This window comes from Electrona antarctica (assembly GCF_951216825.1).
Source record: "Electrona antarctica genome assembly, chromosome: 11".
Taxonomy (NCBI): Eukaryota; Metazoa; Chordata; class Actinopteri; order Myctophiformes; family Myctophidae; genus Electrona; species Electrona antarctica.
Genome location: NC_136792.1, coordinates 13,449,206 through 13,467,019, shown reverse-complemented (window position 1 = coordinate 13,467,019; position 17,814 = coordinate 13,449,206). Strand labels below are relative to the sequence as shown.

General features: G+C 44.0%; 1 protein-coding gene across 8 annotated transcripts in view; it reads right to left on the bottom strand.

The window, feature by feature from the left end:
* The window catches only part of arhgef12a (Rho guanine nucleotide exchange factor (GEF) 12a), a 60,491-nt gene extending 42,822 nt beyond the window's left edge, over positions 1-17,669 (bottom strand). For 7 of the 8 annotated variants that reach the window (XM_079513448.1, XM_079513449.1, XM_079513451.1 and 4 more), the window contains exons 1-2: positions 16,113-17,669; positions 1,395-1,415 (exon numbers count right to left, since the gene is read on the bottom strand). In XM_079513448.1, the coding sequence (XP_079369574.1) occupies positions 1,395-1,415; positions 16,113-16,144 (53 nt within the window). In that variant the 5' untranslated portion in view covers positions 16,145-17,669. Of the gene's footprint in view, positions 1-160; positions 274-1,394; positions 1,416-16,112 lie in introns of those variants that run through there. The other variant, XM_079513454.1, reaches the window with a different exon arrangement.
* Positions 17,670-17,814: the final 145 nt, after the last annotated feature.

Here is a 17,814-nt window from a genome sequence, read left to right as displayed (position 1 = left end):
CTGTTATCTATTGAATGTATTATTGGTATTTTTAATGTGTGTACTTTTATGTCCGATTCTTCAAATTAGGGGAAGTTCTCGATAAGCCCCTTGGCTTCTAACTTCTCCTGCACAATATTAATATGTATGTATCTTCTTCTGTTTCTAACTTTGTGCTAACCGTGTGCGGTTGTTTGTTCCTTTTTCATCTTTGGGCACCGTACCCTCTCCTACGCACCTGTCGTCTGTAGGTGTGCAAAAGCCTTGCTTTTTATAACTTTGTACTACTAAATAAAACCTAAAAGAAAAGAAAAGAAAAAAATATATATACATCGCATCAGTGAAATTGGTTAAATTGACTTTCAAAATGATTATTTAATAGGCGTCAAACATGATCAGACATGTTTTGGTTAAATGACAGAGAGACACCCCATGTCCCCATCTCCAACTACCAACCAACCACTCAATGCACTGACTACTGTGTAGTATTGTGGTAATTGCATGTAGCTTTTCTATAGGCAATGTAAATCGCAATGCCAGTAAGCATCTTGCCACACCAACAGCCACCCTGTATGTATGCACGGTATGTACATACGTGCGTATGAATGCATGTATGTATACACATGTGTGTACTTACATAATATGTAAGTACACACACATACGTACTTAGACATATTATGTCTAAGTACGTATGTGTGTGTGTGTGTATCTGTATACCACATGCAGGAGTACATTGAAGGTTCTCTTCTAAAGCGAGGGGAATCACCGCTGACAAACAAACCCTGCAATTGTTCACTCGGAGCATGGAGGATAATGAGGCAAAGGGAAGGGGACCTCCTAGTTCATGAATCATGCCGAGTGTGTGTCTGTACTGTAGTCTGTATAATGTGACAAGTCAGAGGATGTGGAGGGCTGTTCAGCCGAGTGCCCCGAGACGAGAGCATGGCCAGCAAAGAGGAAGAGAAAGAGAAAAAAAAAAAGGGACGCTCCCAAGAGGAGGTGCCCACAAAGCCGGACCCCGGCTTGAACCTCGGCGGGGTAATGTATGGCTCGTCTCTGTCGATACCGTCCGCCACTGTGAAAGGCCTCTGTTCTGTTCACTGTGGAAGGCAGAGATGGCCGTGCATAGAAGAGGGAACCCTTTGTCCCGCACAGAGTGTGTGGGGGTGTGTGTGTGTGTGTGTGTGTCACTGTGTCTGTTATGTGTATGGAAGGTGGGCAGTCCAAACTCTTGAGACCACACCAGTGTTGCATTGCATTGCAGCAGCTGTGTATGCAATGCGTGCGTGCGTGCGTGTGTGTGTGTGTGTGTGTGTGCACACGCAAAACTGTGCATGCGTGCACTCAAACTATAGTAGTAGCCAACTGCTTATGCTTTGGATTAAAAACACAAAAAATATAAAAAAGGTCCATACCTGTTTGCTTTCTTGGGAAACCTGCAAGGAAAGACAGAAGAAATCATTACTGAGTGTCCGTCGCATAATATTACAGTACTGCAATAAGACTAAGTCAAACACAAGTTGGGGTCATCTGTGTCTTTCAACTGTACAGAAATAGTCTAATACCGAGAGTGTACAAATGGAATCAAACCAAACAAACAAATGGTATACACTCAGAGTTAAATGAACACAGTCATCTTACAGTGTAGAGCAGGGTCCCATAAATAGAAACTAAAGTGTATGAATTGAAATAGATGTATGTGGCCTAATGCATATCAAACCGGGCGATCAGTGAAATTAAAAAGCTTGAGGACCACTGTGCTACTCTATAGCAGCTCCTGACACTATAGAGCTGCTGAACATACTGTAGGAGTAATCCTGATCAAACATCAGCCTCCTGCAGCAGAAGATTAAAGGCTTTTCCAGGTCAAATGTCATCCACCCGAGATCCGAGTGTGTACGCGTGCGTGCACGAGTACATGCGTGTCATGTTCTTCACAGAGATCACGGCTTGCCTGTCACAATCATGTCCTAATCTCATCCATGGTCCGTTTCCTACAAGCCGGTCTGATTAGTGCTTGAGTGATGGCAGAGACGAAATGAGCGACAGAACCCCAGCGGTTGGAAGAAGGGAGGTTTTCCAGGACGTCATGGATTAGTGTGTGGTTTGACCGGCTACATGTAGGCACATTTAGAATGCATTCAAATGCAGGCGGTGAGAGCTACGGGTCGAGTATCCCATTACAGGTCAATAGACTATAGCCGAGCTCTACCTTTAAGCACAGAGAGAACGGAAAGGCTTTAGTCGATAAGTTAGATTCCTTTGCGTCTTGTAAAAAGCAGACAAAAGCACAGTAAGGAACGGAGGAACAGCATAAAACTTTCAGATGCACCCCTACTGGGTCACCGTTTCTCAATGTCGGGTCCGGGGCCCACCGCGGGTCCAAATGGACCCTGATGGGTCCGTAACTGAAATCAAACAATGATGCTTTTACAGTGTATAGATTATACATTTTAGTCCGTGCCCCAATGCATATAAACCGGCAGGGTCATTGAAATGAAAAAAGGTTGAGAATCACTGCCCTAGGTATCAAGAGACTCAGAATGATTCCTAAAGAAAGACATTCACTCTCTCACACACACACACACACACACACACACACACACACACACACACACACACACACACACACACACACACACACACACACACACACACACACACACACACACACACACACACACACACACACACACACACACACACACACACACACACACACACACACACACACACACACACACACACACACACACACACACACACACACACACACACGTTAAGAATGAGCGCAGACTTAAGTCCTCCGTAATGGGGAGCTCTCACGGCTAACTAGCCCACATTAACTCCCTTTCTCCTGGCGACAGTGTGCTCATTCAGAGCCGTGCAGCGGCCGGCCTGAATGGCCCGTTCATGAACATGCCCTGCTATAGTACGACACAGTAATAAGTTCCAGAGACGGCAGCAGAAAACCCTGCTAGCTTTAACTAGCTTACTCCCTGAAAAAAAAATGAAATGGAGAGATGGAAAAGTCAGCACATACACACATACTGAGACGACACGCGTATGACGGCCTAAGGGAGGCAAAACCGAGTAGGCAAGATGTTGTTCTTGGTTAATCATACAGGAACAAATGAAAGCATGACCAGCATAGGCAAGGAGACTTTCTGACACTGTGAGGTGTTACAGTGTCAAACTAACGTGACCTGTGTCACTCGTCTATAAATATGGTCGCTGTCGAGCAGAAACGAACGTAAAATATCTCTATATTTCCTCATTTTATGTTTTTCTTTTCATAAATTACTCTCCTATTTTATATTTTGCCGTACGACGGTGTATTCCTTTGCTACATTTGAAAACGTTTGCCTACAATGGCACGCCCGGTTGGAAGTGGTTAACCCATTTTGGGCGGGAACCCCTTTTGGTGTTAGCATTATGTTATGCTTTAGCTATTGAAAAATAGCAGATCTACAAGCTCGTAGCGCGCCGCTCGAGTTTGTAGTTCTGCTATTTTTGAAAAATTGAAGAACGACTGACATAGAAACATAGCTTTTTCAGAAAACTGTCAGGATGTAGAAGACATTTTTAGAATCTGATCTCAGGTCAAAATGGGTTTGGTTAAGGTTGTTTGTGTGTTTTATAAATATTTAATTTAACCAATTAAAAGTATTAAAAAGAGCTTGTGACTAAATAAATCTAACACTAACTACATTGGATCCATTGGAACACAGGTCATTGTCTTCCATTCCCCGCAAAGCAGCAGTTTTAACAAAGTTTCTGCCCAACAGGCTAGCGATGTCATTATGCTAAAATAAGACTTTTTTAAAATTTGAGATAAGGAGAGACGGCCCTAGTGAGCATATGCCTTTCATGCAGAAGGTTGTGGGTTCGAACCCTGCCTGAGGTTGACGTCAGCAAGGGCATGCGGTCGCAACGGGCATGCAGTCCTAACGCCAAATCAAATGGGTTCAGATCTGAGCCAAGTCTCCTGAGGAGGCGCGTCCTGGACGGGGTATCTGGATGTAAAAACAAATCCTTTTATTTGAGATAAGGCCTAAAAGGTCTTTGCAGCTCTCTCAACTCCAAAAACAGTCAACATGTGTTTATATCTCCATTTTAAAATTGAAGCTCAATTATGAAGTCCATTGTGTGATTGTTCCGCTTGCTGAGAAGAACAGATTTGGACAGCAAGCGACACCGTTGTTCGAGGGAGCCTAAGATAAGACTAAGATTAGAGCGTCGCCAACGGACAAGCTACATCCGCAGGCCCTTTGGTTTTTAAATGCTTGGTGACTAAAACAACAGGAGGGCAGAGGTGGCAGGAGATGGAGAGATCATGGGAAGGTGAGCAGTGAAGTAGTCTTTGGAAGAGATGCGTTCCATTCGTTCTCAACAGGCCTGAAAATTAAGGCCTGGCCGTAATTTAACTGGGCCGGCCGAGGCTCGGCCCAGCCTGACTAATTAGCATACTTTTAGGCCCACCGGACGCCGGCCCGAAAACGTCTGGTGCAGTACGACGGGTAGGGTCGGGTTCGGGCAGAATTTGAGAACTCTATTTCAGAGTTACAGACTTCCATTTGGACCACCTGGTGGTCCCCAAACCTGATATTGAGAACCAGTGGGCTACAAACAACATTACTCCTGAACTTGACACTCTCTCTCTCACACACACATACACAGCTTGTGAGAGATTAAAAGCTCCATTCTTAACCTGAAACTTAGTCGATACAAATCAGGGCAGCACTGCCACAGAGAGCATCGGATGTTAGAATCTGTTGCAAGCTTGTTGATCTGCTATTCAATTGCCTATAATGACATGCCCAAACACTATCATCATAGGCAAAAACATAGCATATCTACAAGCTTGCAACGCTTCTTGGTCCAATACGATGCAATACGTTTTGAGCTTGTAGATCGGCTATTTTTGCTATTCGTCATACAACAATAATAGGGCTTAACCCATTTAGGCCTGAGGCCGATTCTAGTTTTTTGAAAAACAAATATTTATATAGCAGCATCAAATTTTTGTAATTTTTGAATACTGTACCGCAAAATGGGTTCCCGGCCCAAATGGGTTTAAGTTAAAAGCCTGAAAGTAATATAGACATGGATTGATGGATGTGTCATCGTCATAACATTGGCATTACATAATGATATGAGTGATAACATAGATCCTTTCTTAATGTTTTATGCAAAGCACTTTGCATTGCCTCGTGGTTGAAATGTAATACAAATAAACAAGTTTGTGGACATTGTTTACCGTGCACGTTGTGCACCATAGCTGTATCTCAGTGTCTGTCTCTGCACTAAAGTGTTGAAAAGACAGCAGCAGGACAACAACTGTCAGTGCACAGTGCAGAGGAAAGGGAGAAGGCATATAAACTCTCTTCACAGCTATGTTAACCCATACTGACCTGAGATCAGATTCTAAAAATGTCTTCTACATCCTGACAGTTTTCTGAAAAAGCTATGTTTCTATGTCAGTCGATCTTTTATTTTTCAAAAATAGCAGACCTACAAGCTGGTAGCGCGCCACTCGGTGGCGCGCTATGAGCTTGTAGATCTGCTATTTTTCAATAGCTAAAGCATAACATAATGGCATACTGTAACTGCAGTACTGTACAAGCTTCATGTAGCCTTGTGTCCGTTAGCCTAGTTGGCTCCCGTTGTTCAACGTAAGCGTGTGTGTGTGTGTGTTATTACACGATCATTTAATTTGTATTTTCCACAACAAAAAATGCTCTCAATCTCAAATATCCATGTTAAGACCATTTCAATTCTCTCTGTGAAAGATGATGTTGTTGCCATCAAGTCATCCAAAAACCACTGTCTGAAGGCCATGTTGGATATGTTAGCTAAAAGTACATTTTTAAAACGTTGTGTTTGTGCAATGTTGTAGTAGAAAGGAAAAACAAAATGTGAAAACTATAAGACCTTAATGAATTTAGAGAGAACTAGAGGAGGATCCTCTCTATGATATTGTTTTCCCCTCCACTACCAGGCCTTTCAGAATCTAGTGTCTACGTCAGGCACACGCATACACAGAAAATGCAGCCAGAAGGCCATAAATCGTTCTCCTAAAAGGGACATAGCTAATCATAGCCGTACAATTTAGGGTAAAGTTATAGGCTGTTTGGGACAGTGGCTGATCACTAAATTGCTAGGAGCAACATTGCAAAACAAAACGTCCACCAGACGTCACCAATGCAGACTATCAAAACCAATGCAAACTGTGTCTTTATGAACATTTTCCTTGAGTCAGGCCTAGCTATAAAAGTCTTCCAGTATGAGCTGGGGCTCCCTTCTGGGCAAGACCATGAAGGGAGGAGGAGGGGGGGGGGGGGAGAGAGAGAGAGAGAGAGAGAGAGAGAGAGAGGCTGAGTCGGAACAGGGTGGGATGGGAGGGGCAGTGCTGAGGCGGGCCCAGGCTTGAATGCTCCATTGAGGTTTGGTGTTTTGATGGAAAACTGTGGCAGAGCTGAGCCAACTGCTGCAGCGAGAGAGAGAGAGAGAGTGAGAGTGAGAGAGAGAGAGAGAGAGAGAGAGAGAGAGAGAGAGCGAGAGCGAGAGCGAGAGAGAGAGAGAGAGCGAGAGAGAGAGAGAGAGAGAGGGGGGAGGCCTGGTCCCAGACCAGACAGAGAGAGCAGCACACCAAGGATGGAGAGAAGGAAGGAGTCACACAAACACCCTGATGGGAACACCCAGCACAGAGCCATGTCTGTGAAAAAGGGACTCTCAAAAACAGCACAGGAGTACGGAAAACGGTCGACTATATGAGGAACAAGACAGGATTCGAGATTCATATTTTTTGTTCCCCTATGATCCCAATAGCAACAACATGAATGAACAACGAAACTGAACATTTAGCATAGATGGTTAATATCACCCAACAAAAAAAGATGAAGGAGTTAAGTTTGAATGCCAGACCCAGAAACCCAGATGTCAAAAACCTATCCTACATAAACTACAGCAGAAGAGTTTTTCCCCCGCTGTGATGTTGCAACTTGCTGAACGAACGGAATATCTGCGACTATCTGAGCCCTTCCACCAACCAGTAACAGAGAACACAGCACCCAGGTGTTGTGGCTGAGGGGGGGGGGAGGAGCCAATCTCCCCGTGGAAGGTGATTGGATGTCCCTTTTTGGCCCTGAGGCCAGAGCTAACAGGCAGGGGTGTGTTACTTCCATGAGGTGAAATATTCACAACACAGTACTGGCACAGACTCCCACAATGCATCTTCTTTATAGGGCTGCAACTATCGTTTATTTTATTAGCAATTATTCTACCTATTGTGAGCTTGTAGATCTGCTATTTTGGCTATGTCCCCAACCCCCCCAAATCAAATATATATTTTTTAAATGTATTAAATCGATTTGTTGCACCATTCCATTGGCTACCTTTGTGAGTTGGGGACCTTGTGCTGAGTCATGGCAGTGGTGGTCTGTGCCAAACGGACCATGGATGGAAGAGGCAAGGTTCCCTATTCAGCAACCACCGGGCCAGCCATTCATAGCATCTTTCCACAAAGGCTGTTGATTCTATCTGAATGGTGTAATGATGCAGGGCTCTTCAACAGGGGCCTGACTCACGCCTGCAGCCTGCCAATGGGAGAGAGAGCACGCACTGTTTGTTATCTAATCTATATACCTGAGTCACTAGCTGCACTGTGTGTGCAGACACATGCTAACGCAGAGACAACATGACATCACTGCTTTCCACTCCCTGTTATTGAGAAAGGGGTAAGCCACACACACAGTGATACTTCTGTTTAGAGCCACCTCCTGGATTAAGAGTCTGCCCTGTCTGACAAACATTGCTTCTCACTAACTGGTGCCTACACTGGTGGTGTCCCAACTCGTGACCTCAGTTGCGTGCGTGCGTGCGCACTTGCACAGAGGAGAGAGAAAAGCTAAACTCACATAAAAGAGCTCAAGTATGCAAGAGAGAGAGAGACGCAGAGAGAGCCAGGGGAGGTGTGGTGTATGGAGATAGCTCCCTAGCTCTCACTACAGCCTCAGGGGGAAAACGGTGCCCTTTCTGCCCCAATAAACCTCATCAGGATTCCTGACATGAGGGCCGGGGGATAGACATTTCTTCACGCTACGCTGTCTGCTGTCTTGCAACAGAGGGAGGGGAAGGTGGAGGAGGTGGTGGCTCGGTCTACGCTGTCCACAGGTCCAGCTCTAAGGCAGGAGGAGACCAGAGTAAATCATTGAAGTCCTCACACATACATTATCCCCACCAACAACAACACTGTGCTGTGGCTGGTGGTGGTCGTGGCTGTGAAGTTGGTTGGGTGACCATGGGTAAAAGCAGTGGTTCTGGTTCCCAAACTTTTTAGCCTGTGACCCAAAACAGAAATTAGACATTCTCCCGGGACCCAACGTTTTGAGCTTGTAGATCTGCTATTTTTTATTTTCACTACTTCTTTTCTTCTGATCTATGGCATTTCCTAATTTTGCCTTTTTTGGGAATGTTTTTATTTTTTTAATGTTTTGAAATAATTAAAACAAATTTAGGAAACAAAAATTAAGGGGACCCATAACAATGTGTCCGCGACCCACAAATGGGTCCTGGCCCAGTGTTTGGGAACCAGTGAGTTAAAGCATTATATGACTTAACATCTGCACCGGCTTGCCAATCAGAAGATGGCACACAGACCACACCACTAATATGTTGAGTGTGGGAACATTCATCATGCGTATCAGTATCACAGCAGGAATCCCCGCTAAGTATTTGGTTTCTTAACCACTTAAGTCAATACTTGGTTGAGGTACGACAAAACAGGAAATAGACGATCATGGCGATCAATATCAAGCTCACAGCATGTCACGAAGCGACACATTGTGGGCTTGTAGATCAATCGGCTGTCATTTTTTGTATGAGTCAGTCAGGGACGCCAGGGTAAATTGACACTGACAGAAGGCAGGCAATGCAGATTACTGGTTATTCATTTTGCAACCTTCGCAAGACTATGTTTCGTAATGTTCCATATTGAGAATGTTCAGTCGGTCAGACCCATGCACGGTTGTCCAGAACCGCCACACAAGGCCTCTGCCCGGGCTCTGGACAGGGCCCCTGCCCAGGGTACATAACTCCATATATGGAGCTGACCTGTTCTGACATCACAACACTCCATATTTGGGCATGCCTGACACAGAACTCCATATATAGGGATAAAGGGACACAGAGTGACAGATCCAAAAATCTCCATATATGTGACCAGATTTGACTGAGAGCCTGCCATCGCGCAAATTCCAGCTTTCCACCAGAGGAGAAAAACTTTTTTTTTTTTTTTTTTTTCAAAAATGAGTTAATAGCACAGGCAGACTCTTCACATGCTAGAGCATGTCTGGAATAAGTGTCAGAGCTGAAATCGACATGTAAATATGAAATAAATGCTTAAACATGTAGCTAGGTGTAATGTTAGAGACCACAGAAGTGAACCTTTCAAGCCTGTTTTCTCAACTCGCTGTTTTCTGCAAGACATTACTCTATAAGCCATATCTCCAAAACTGGTGGGCCAAACTGAACAACCAATATGTCAATTTGAAGCTATGATTCCCTGCTTTCATATGACATGAAAAAACGAAAATTCAAAAAAATCCAATGGCAGTCCCTCAGTCAAATTTAGTCACATTATTGGCATAAAAGGGACACAGACAGATGGATGGATTGGAAAAGGTACTCTGACACAGGTAAAACCATAAGACGGTCGGGTATTGCATAGCCGGGTGGGGCATGGATCTCCAACTTCCATTGTTACCGACTCGGTACTCTACAGCCGGGCACCGGTCTAGTAGTGCATTTGAAATTAACAAAAATGTTTACTTTTCAGGATTCCAATTCAAAAAGAGCAAAAACTGATTCAAGATTGCAATTCAAATATAGCAAGAATAGCATATCTATCTAAGCTCTAAAAGCATCGCACTGCGATGCATTTTGAGCTTGTAGATCGGCTATTTTTGCTGCTTTTGTGTGACATAGAATGATGAAATAGGGCATTAATTTACGAAAATAAGTTAAAATATGGAGACAAGAGTACAAGCTTGAACGTTGAAGGGGTTTTGCCCAACAGTATATGTAATGTGGCCCTCTGGAGTGGGTGTGGAAATATAGTGGCCCTCTCCATCATCAAATGTTCCCACCCCTGGTCTATACAGCAGTGGTTCTCAAAGTGCGGTCCAGGGACTCTCTCAGGGTTCCTTGAGGGGGTTCCAAATGGACCCTGACCACTCCAACTCTGAAAGTGTACCAATGTTCCATGTGTACACTCTCCGAGTCATGGATGTTCTTGAAACAAACAAACAAAAAAGAAAAAAAGGAAACTTTGAGAACCAATGCTCTATGGCTCATTTCTTTTGGTTTGAGATTCTTGCATCATCACTACTCATTGTCGTTTCCCTTCCCTTTCTTCTCACTGACGTGGACATTCCACAGTCTAACATCTGGCAACATTTCTGTTGAAAGCTCAATCCCTCACTTGCAAATATTGCATCGACTAGATTGTTACGATTTTTTTTAAAGGCATTTCAGTTAGTACAGAAGCCAGTCCTTGTTGCATGCGGGAGACAGAGGCCGTTGGCAGAATCTGTATTCCGACACCGGTTCCTGTCTAGAGAGAATAGTGGTGTGTCTGCTTGTGTGCCCAGACACCATTGAATCTGCAGGGAAGATTCATTAGAAGATTAATTAATCTCTGTGCACCAGCAGGTTTCTGGTCCCTTCCCACACACACACACAACTACATTCAATTACTGTAAATTCTGAGATGCAGGGCGAGTGTGTGCGTGTGTGTGTGTGTGTGTGTGTGTGTGTGTGTGTGTGTGTGTGTGTGTGGTGCGTTTTTGACACAAATCTAATTCAGCCACTGCAGAGATGCTGCATCTCAACCTGCCTCCTGCATTTCCAGCTGGCTTGGTCAGAAGCAAACGGACACAACAAACATACGATGTGTGTGTTTACCGTTTACACCTAAAACAACGGCACATTAAACGAGCAGAAAGTGGGAAAAAAAAGTACTCCTTGTCGGTCTGTAGCACAATAAACACAGAGGCAGCTGCGATAAGCTGTCACCAACAAATCAATTAAGGCCACCGTGGTGCAGTGTTGCGGGGGTCTCGTGGCGTCACATGCACATTCAACTTGAAGGACCTAGCCTAGTTCACTGCTAAAAGACCCCTAGCGTAGACATGCGAGGACATGACACTTTGTGGCAAGACAGCAGCGCTCTTCACCCCGGTGCCCTTTCTCTTCCATTGAGGACGTCGCCTTTTGTGAAGTGAGAGTAATGGTTACGCCCTGCAGCTCTCTTGGCGGATGGGGACGGATTGAAGAGGGTGTCCACTAGCATCAGCATCACAAAGACGAGGTTGATAGACCCCTCAGTGTGGCCTGGCACGCCAGCCAGCAGCACCCCCCTGGATCGTACCCAATTCTCCACCAACACAGTACTACAACACAACCAGCCTTGAGGCACTGTCCCGTTTATCACCCCCCCCGCCCAATCCCCTCCCCTCCCCCTCCCCGTTTTCTCTTTCTCAATGCATTTCTCTTGTTCTAGCCAGGCCTAACAAGGCTACAGTACACTTATTGCACACATTTCCTCAAACAACATATGAGACGAGTGTCAAATACAAAAAGGCTGTTAGTGTTTTGATTAACAGCAAAGACCAGATACTACAAATTAAATTACAATGGTCACTCATGATCAAGATAGACCAAGAGTGAGAGACAAAGAGGGAGAGAGATATACCTGAGAGCTAGAAAGAGAGAACAGTAAACACTGTAACTGTTGTTGTGTGCCTGCCAAAGTGACATCCAGGTGCGAGTAGACTCTTCCTAAAGTCTTCATTTACACTGCAGTGACATTCTGATGACTTCTAGTTCAGTCCCGTGGGCCGCCGCCTACACAATTAAAGCCCTGAGGAATCAGACACTGCTTAATACAGACACGGTAGGAGGGCGGCGGAGAGCACGCATTGGGGGGGTTTGAAGGTGAGCTGAAGTGACGCAACAGAATTTATGTTTTCTGTGGCGGGGGAGAGGAAAACACACTCTGAGAAGGAGAAGGGTTAAATCAGAGAGAAAGGGTCCTGTGACCTAAACAGCAGCAGCCTAAACAACTATAATCTCGATGACAGATCACGGGTAGCCCGTGGGAAACAGACTAGGGCGAACCTTTAGGGGTGGGTGATATATGTAGCATACTTTAGGATTTGTTGTCATGACCTAGCCATGCTGTAAAGCGGGCCTGTTTTAATGACAAGCTTGGGTGTTTAGGCTACTATAATTATGTTTTCGAGTATGGTTAGAAATCACTCCAAGGGGTTTTTCTGACTGCAACGCTGCTCGGAATTGTGAGTGAAGGAAGGGAACATGATTTATTTGGGCACATTGTGTCACTGGTCGTGAGGAAAGTCAAAGCCCTCTATTACAATGAGCAAGAGTTAAAATACTGTTAAGAAACTCTAGACATAAAACAAAACCACAACAATATCACAATGCCTGAATGTCACTGCCCTATTTCAATTCCCAACAGGCTACATGGTGTAAGTCTGTTTGTTGCGCCCAATATTTACATATTAGATTGGTAATCAAACGATCCTTTCTTTCTTAAAGCTACAATTCGGGTCTTGTTTTATATTGAATACAATGTTGTTTATTTTAACCTATTTGCATGCCAGAGTATTATGTTCTCTTACAATATAACTAGTAAATCATGATCTGAAGAGGTTGGAGGTGGTCTCCCCCTACTCTTCCATTTGAGAAATGTAGGTACTAGCTAATCAATTCCCAGACATTGTCATTCCAAGAACACCCAAATTCATGTATATTTGGCCACAGCCTCCCATCTGAAAATTATTTTTTTCAGGCCAGCTTAGGTACCCACAGAAGACGTTTCTGTTAAAATATAGATATATGTTATTTAAATTTGTTTTTCAAAGATTTTTTTTAAATAGCGGAAAGCGGATGTACAAGCACGCAGCTTGAGCTTGTAGATATGCTATTTGAAGCTGACGGTGCAGATTGGGCACTAGACGCGCTGCCATCTTTGTTGTAGTTGGTGTGGTGCGTCGTAATTACTTCTGTCTGTCGTTATACTTACTGACCTCTTACTTTGGTTTATTGCTTTCACAAGTCAGTCATCTCTGACTTCTAATTATGTGGGACTGGTCAAACATAGGGGAAATATAACAAGCACATCCAATAATAGTGGTAAATCTGTTCCATTGCATGAAAACCAACCCTGCACCTGCTCTGATCAGAGCTCTCTGTGGTGATTCTGAATGTTGTCAATGTTCAGTCAGTGCACTGCAGCGGTCATCACATCACTCGCTCTTCATCATCAGTAGCACTGCAGCTGACATAACTCTATCGTCACCGTCAGCAGCACTGACTGGCTGGCTGCGGTAGAAGCACTGGATGACAGAAAGAAGCCTAAAGCCTCTAGAGAGACCTAGTTTACTTGTTGGTACATCAAATACACAGACAATCACTGGCAAAAGAATTCTACATGATTCAATAATATCATTTCAGAGCTCTATACTATATCCCCTTCTTTTTCCCACATGGCCACTTATTTTTTCCCTCTACTACGTCCTGATTTTTGTGCCTAGAACAGCTGATTTAAAAACTCACAACGCAACGGGTTGTGGCACATTATGATTTTGTAGATCTTCTATTTTCACAGAATGTTGGCCCTAGGGGACTCCAGCATTCATTAATAGCCAGACATCCTCCCGCCAGTCTATGAGAGAATACCTGGACTAGACTGGCGTGGCAGACCTGAGGGGGGGTGGGGGTGGGGATGGGGGGGGGGGGGGGTTCATACATACAGAGTGAAAGCCACTGAAAGCTATTGTTTACCATTAGTGATGTCACTAGTAGCACTTCCCGGGAGGGCCTCAGGGGGGGTGGGAAAAACGTGGAGATCAGCAGAACTCTATGACAAAGAGCTAGCAGCACACTAAACTGACCCACCGGCTGGATGTTAGTGGTGCATCACACGTCCCTAGCCAAGTCGAACAAAAACAAAATGCACACCACACACACACACACACACCACAGAGGGGTGAGGCGAGAGAGAAATGGAAGAGGGCATGGATCATGACTAATCAATAAGGTTGCACATCTATCATCTTGGATGAGAATCTTTTAAGCCGACCTATAACCTTGATAACAATTCAGACCATTGGCCAGCTTTCACCAAAATTGAGCACTTCTTCCAAGGATGATGTTGTACCATTTGTATTCTTGTTCTTCGGAACCACAATGGCTCCTACATGACTATGTTCATTCTACTGGACTAACAAGCAACAGTGGTGGAAATCAATCAAGTTCACTGCAAAAACTGCATTCAAAAACTGCATACAACTTGCTTTCCAAAACTGTAGTTATAGTTAATGGTGAAAGGAAACGTATTTGGTCTTTGTCTTGTCTCAGTTGTCTTGTCTTTATTTGTCTTGACGTTCCTTGACTTGACAAGTTCAATGTACTAAGAAAGACGTGCATGGTCAGGCATTACACACAAGCTGCAAACAAGACATTTGATTATACATAAATGTCCTAAACTGCACTAAGGGCTACATGTTTGATAGCATAGCAACCTTTTAGGCTTTCTCTGTGGGGTTCAATACCTCATATTCATATGCAACCAGAGAAAACCAGAAAAGAACCATCAATATATTACAAGCTCACGTCAAACGCTTCTAGTGACTTAAGTACAAAAGCTCCAACAACAGTGATATGGGGAACATAAGCAGTAAATGAATTGATTTCAGCTCCACACATGCAGTGTGTTGTGGTAAATAAATAATGCTATGATATACTACAATGGTGGTCCTGTAAAAGTGTGGTTGCCTAGAGTAGACTACGCCAAGGAAGCTTTCATTTATGCCGTCTAATTTATGTCCTGGACATAAGTTAAAATAACAATTCAATTGTCTATTAGAATGGATCGAAACTTTTCTTCTAGCATCTAGGCTACATTCCACTGTATTGGCCTAATCTCTTTGCAGGTATGTGGGATTCAAGAGGGATGGCTTGACACAACATCACAGCTTCGGTTCTCAGTGACAGTTAACATGCCAGACCGCAAGATAATAACCGCCTTTTCACTAAATAAATCTAAAAGGGGGAATTTGTCCTGGTACCTTCGGTGGACAGAGAAACTGACAACTTGAACTGTAATACAATAGTGGAAAAGGAAAAACTGTAATATACACATTGTAACTCTGTGCTCCACAATGAACTGGACACCAGTTAAATCCATTAGTATCAATAGCTCAAATCCAATCTGACCAGTAAGGTGATTAGCTGAGTTATTGGCTTTGGTGAAATCCACAGATACGTTTAATAGGTGCAGCAGCACGTTGGCTTGAAAAGCTTTTGGAAGGTGTACAAGGACCATTCTAGCTAGCTACAGGCCTAGCACAGTGGTTCTCAAAGTGAGGTCCAGGGGCCCTCTGCATTACTTGAGGGTGCTTCAAATCAACTTCACCCGGTCTGTACAGCAGAGTGTACAAATAGAAACCATTTGGTCCCATTTGTACACTCTCAGTTATAAAGGGACCTTGAAATTTAAAGTGTTTGAGAACCACTGTCCTACAACACAAGCAAACAGTGGCAGGTTTTCCCATCCCCTTGTACAAGTAGTACTTTACTGTCTGCAAAGGACTCCATTTATCCATGCTGAGATCAGCACAGTTTCCATCAACGCCCCGATGACCCTTCTTAGTAATTAGATTGTAGTCGCAGAGTTATTACCAGGCGCAGCAGCATCACCATCACCGCATAAAACTGTGACATTCACACAAAATGTTTCCATCAAGCACTGTGCGATCTGTCTTTTAGGCCAATGTCATGGCACAAAATTGATGTAACTATTTTAATTTGGCTTATAATGACATTGACTTTAGTCAGAGGGGCTCCCTAAAACTGTCTGATGAAGGACTTCAAATTCACATCATGGGCAGTGTGCATGCATGCTGATGCTACATTCTTCAATGGGTGTGTGTGTGTGTGTGTGTGTGTGTGTGTGTGTGTGTGTGTGTGTGTGTGTGTGTGTGTGTGTGTGTGTGTGTGGGGCAAGCATGTATTGGAGAAGAAGGTAATGTAATATTATACTGTACCTGTCAGTGAAACTGGACTGTGTGTCACTCATTGGGCTTCCGGTTTTAGATTTGCAGCAGATTATATCCCATTAACATTTTCCACAGCGTGATGGAGTGTCCTCTTGGTTTCTTCAGCAACGCCAGGCGAGTTGTGTGTGTGTGTGTGTGTGTGTAAACAATCAAATATAAGGAGGGTTTTTAGGCTGCTGCTGCTACGTACGTCCAAGCACAAGGGGAAAAATTATCAACAATCTGCTATTTGTCAGATAATGCTCCTCGTCTAAACGTAATAGTAGCAAGATATATTCAGTGCAAACCATTTAAAAGCTAAATCAAGGGCTTACTTGTTGTGCCCGGTTAGTCTATACTGCAAACACAAGATATCCCACACCCGGCTAGGCACAGGGTTTTGGTTTATGAATGAATAATGAAATCTCGACACGTTCCGCTCTGGTGCAAATGTTATCCTTCTTGTAACGATTCCTCTTTGATGTTATCTCACATATGTAACGTGAGCTATAGTATTCCTTTATGTAAACAAAAGCAACACATTGGCCTTGGTGGTGGATCCACCCCCGGTCTTGCTTGAATGGCCTTTGTGGGGGTTTAAATGAAGATCTTTGAAGATGTTGGGAATTCCTTCAGTCTCATTTGGTATTTATTATTCCCTGTCTGGTCTGTCTGGTGACCATGAAGACGAAGAATCTCGACAAACGAGTTAGTGAAAAAACCAAGAGCGGCCGCGGAGGTTTTTTTTCTTTTTTTTCCAAAAACAAACCCGAAAGAGTTGATGTTTTTAATAGCGTCACAATGATGTTAGTTTGTTAGATGGTGGAGTGTCTGGGTGGGTCGATGGTAGAAGAAAACACAGAATCCGTGGCTCTCGTGTTCCAACAAAACAGATGAGAGCTTCTCTTCTCTTCCAGCTACTAAAAAAACTTTGCTTCGCGTTGCTTGCTCCGGCGGTCGGTCCGAGGAGTGCATAAAAAAATCCCAATCAAACTTCACAACGACGATTCGAAGCTCCCACAACAACCACCGAAAAATACACAAATGTACACCAAGCACGACGCGTTAAAAATGTCTTTCTGCATGCGTGTGTGTGGACTCCGGGGTAGTCCTGGTGCCGTGGTAGTCTCCTGCGCTTGTAGATCAGAATGTAGCAACAGAATCATCAGATTGACTCCATGTTAAAACACTATTCACTTGGGCTTGTGTGTGGATGCAAGAAGAGGGCTAGCCGCGTTAGCTACGTGGCTGGCTGAGGCTAGCTAACGGGACACACAACAAAGTCACAAAAACAGCGACTCAAATACCACCCGAGCGCTTCGAAGCTTCAGCCGACGCGGTCCTTCTTCACCCCCGAGTACGCCAGGCGTTCGTCTTCGTGGTGATGTTAATAATGTAATAATGTTGGAGGTGAAGTTGTGGAAAAAAGGTCTCCCAGAAACACTTTTAGTTTGTGTGTGCCGCTAGCAACGCCCTGTAGCAGCTAGCCGTGTTCCCACTAGTCCAAAGCAAAGCAACAGCAGGCAGAGAGCAGAGCGGAGCAGAGCGCTGCACGCACTGACCACTTCCGCCGGGAATGATGGGAAAACCCTGCATTATTATTATTATTATTATTATTATTATTTATTATTATTATTTATGTTTTAAGATTATATTTAAATGGATTAGAAACACGTTTCTGAGAAACAACACATTAAAACTGATAATAACA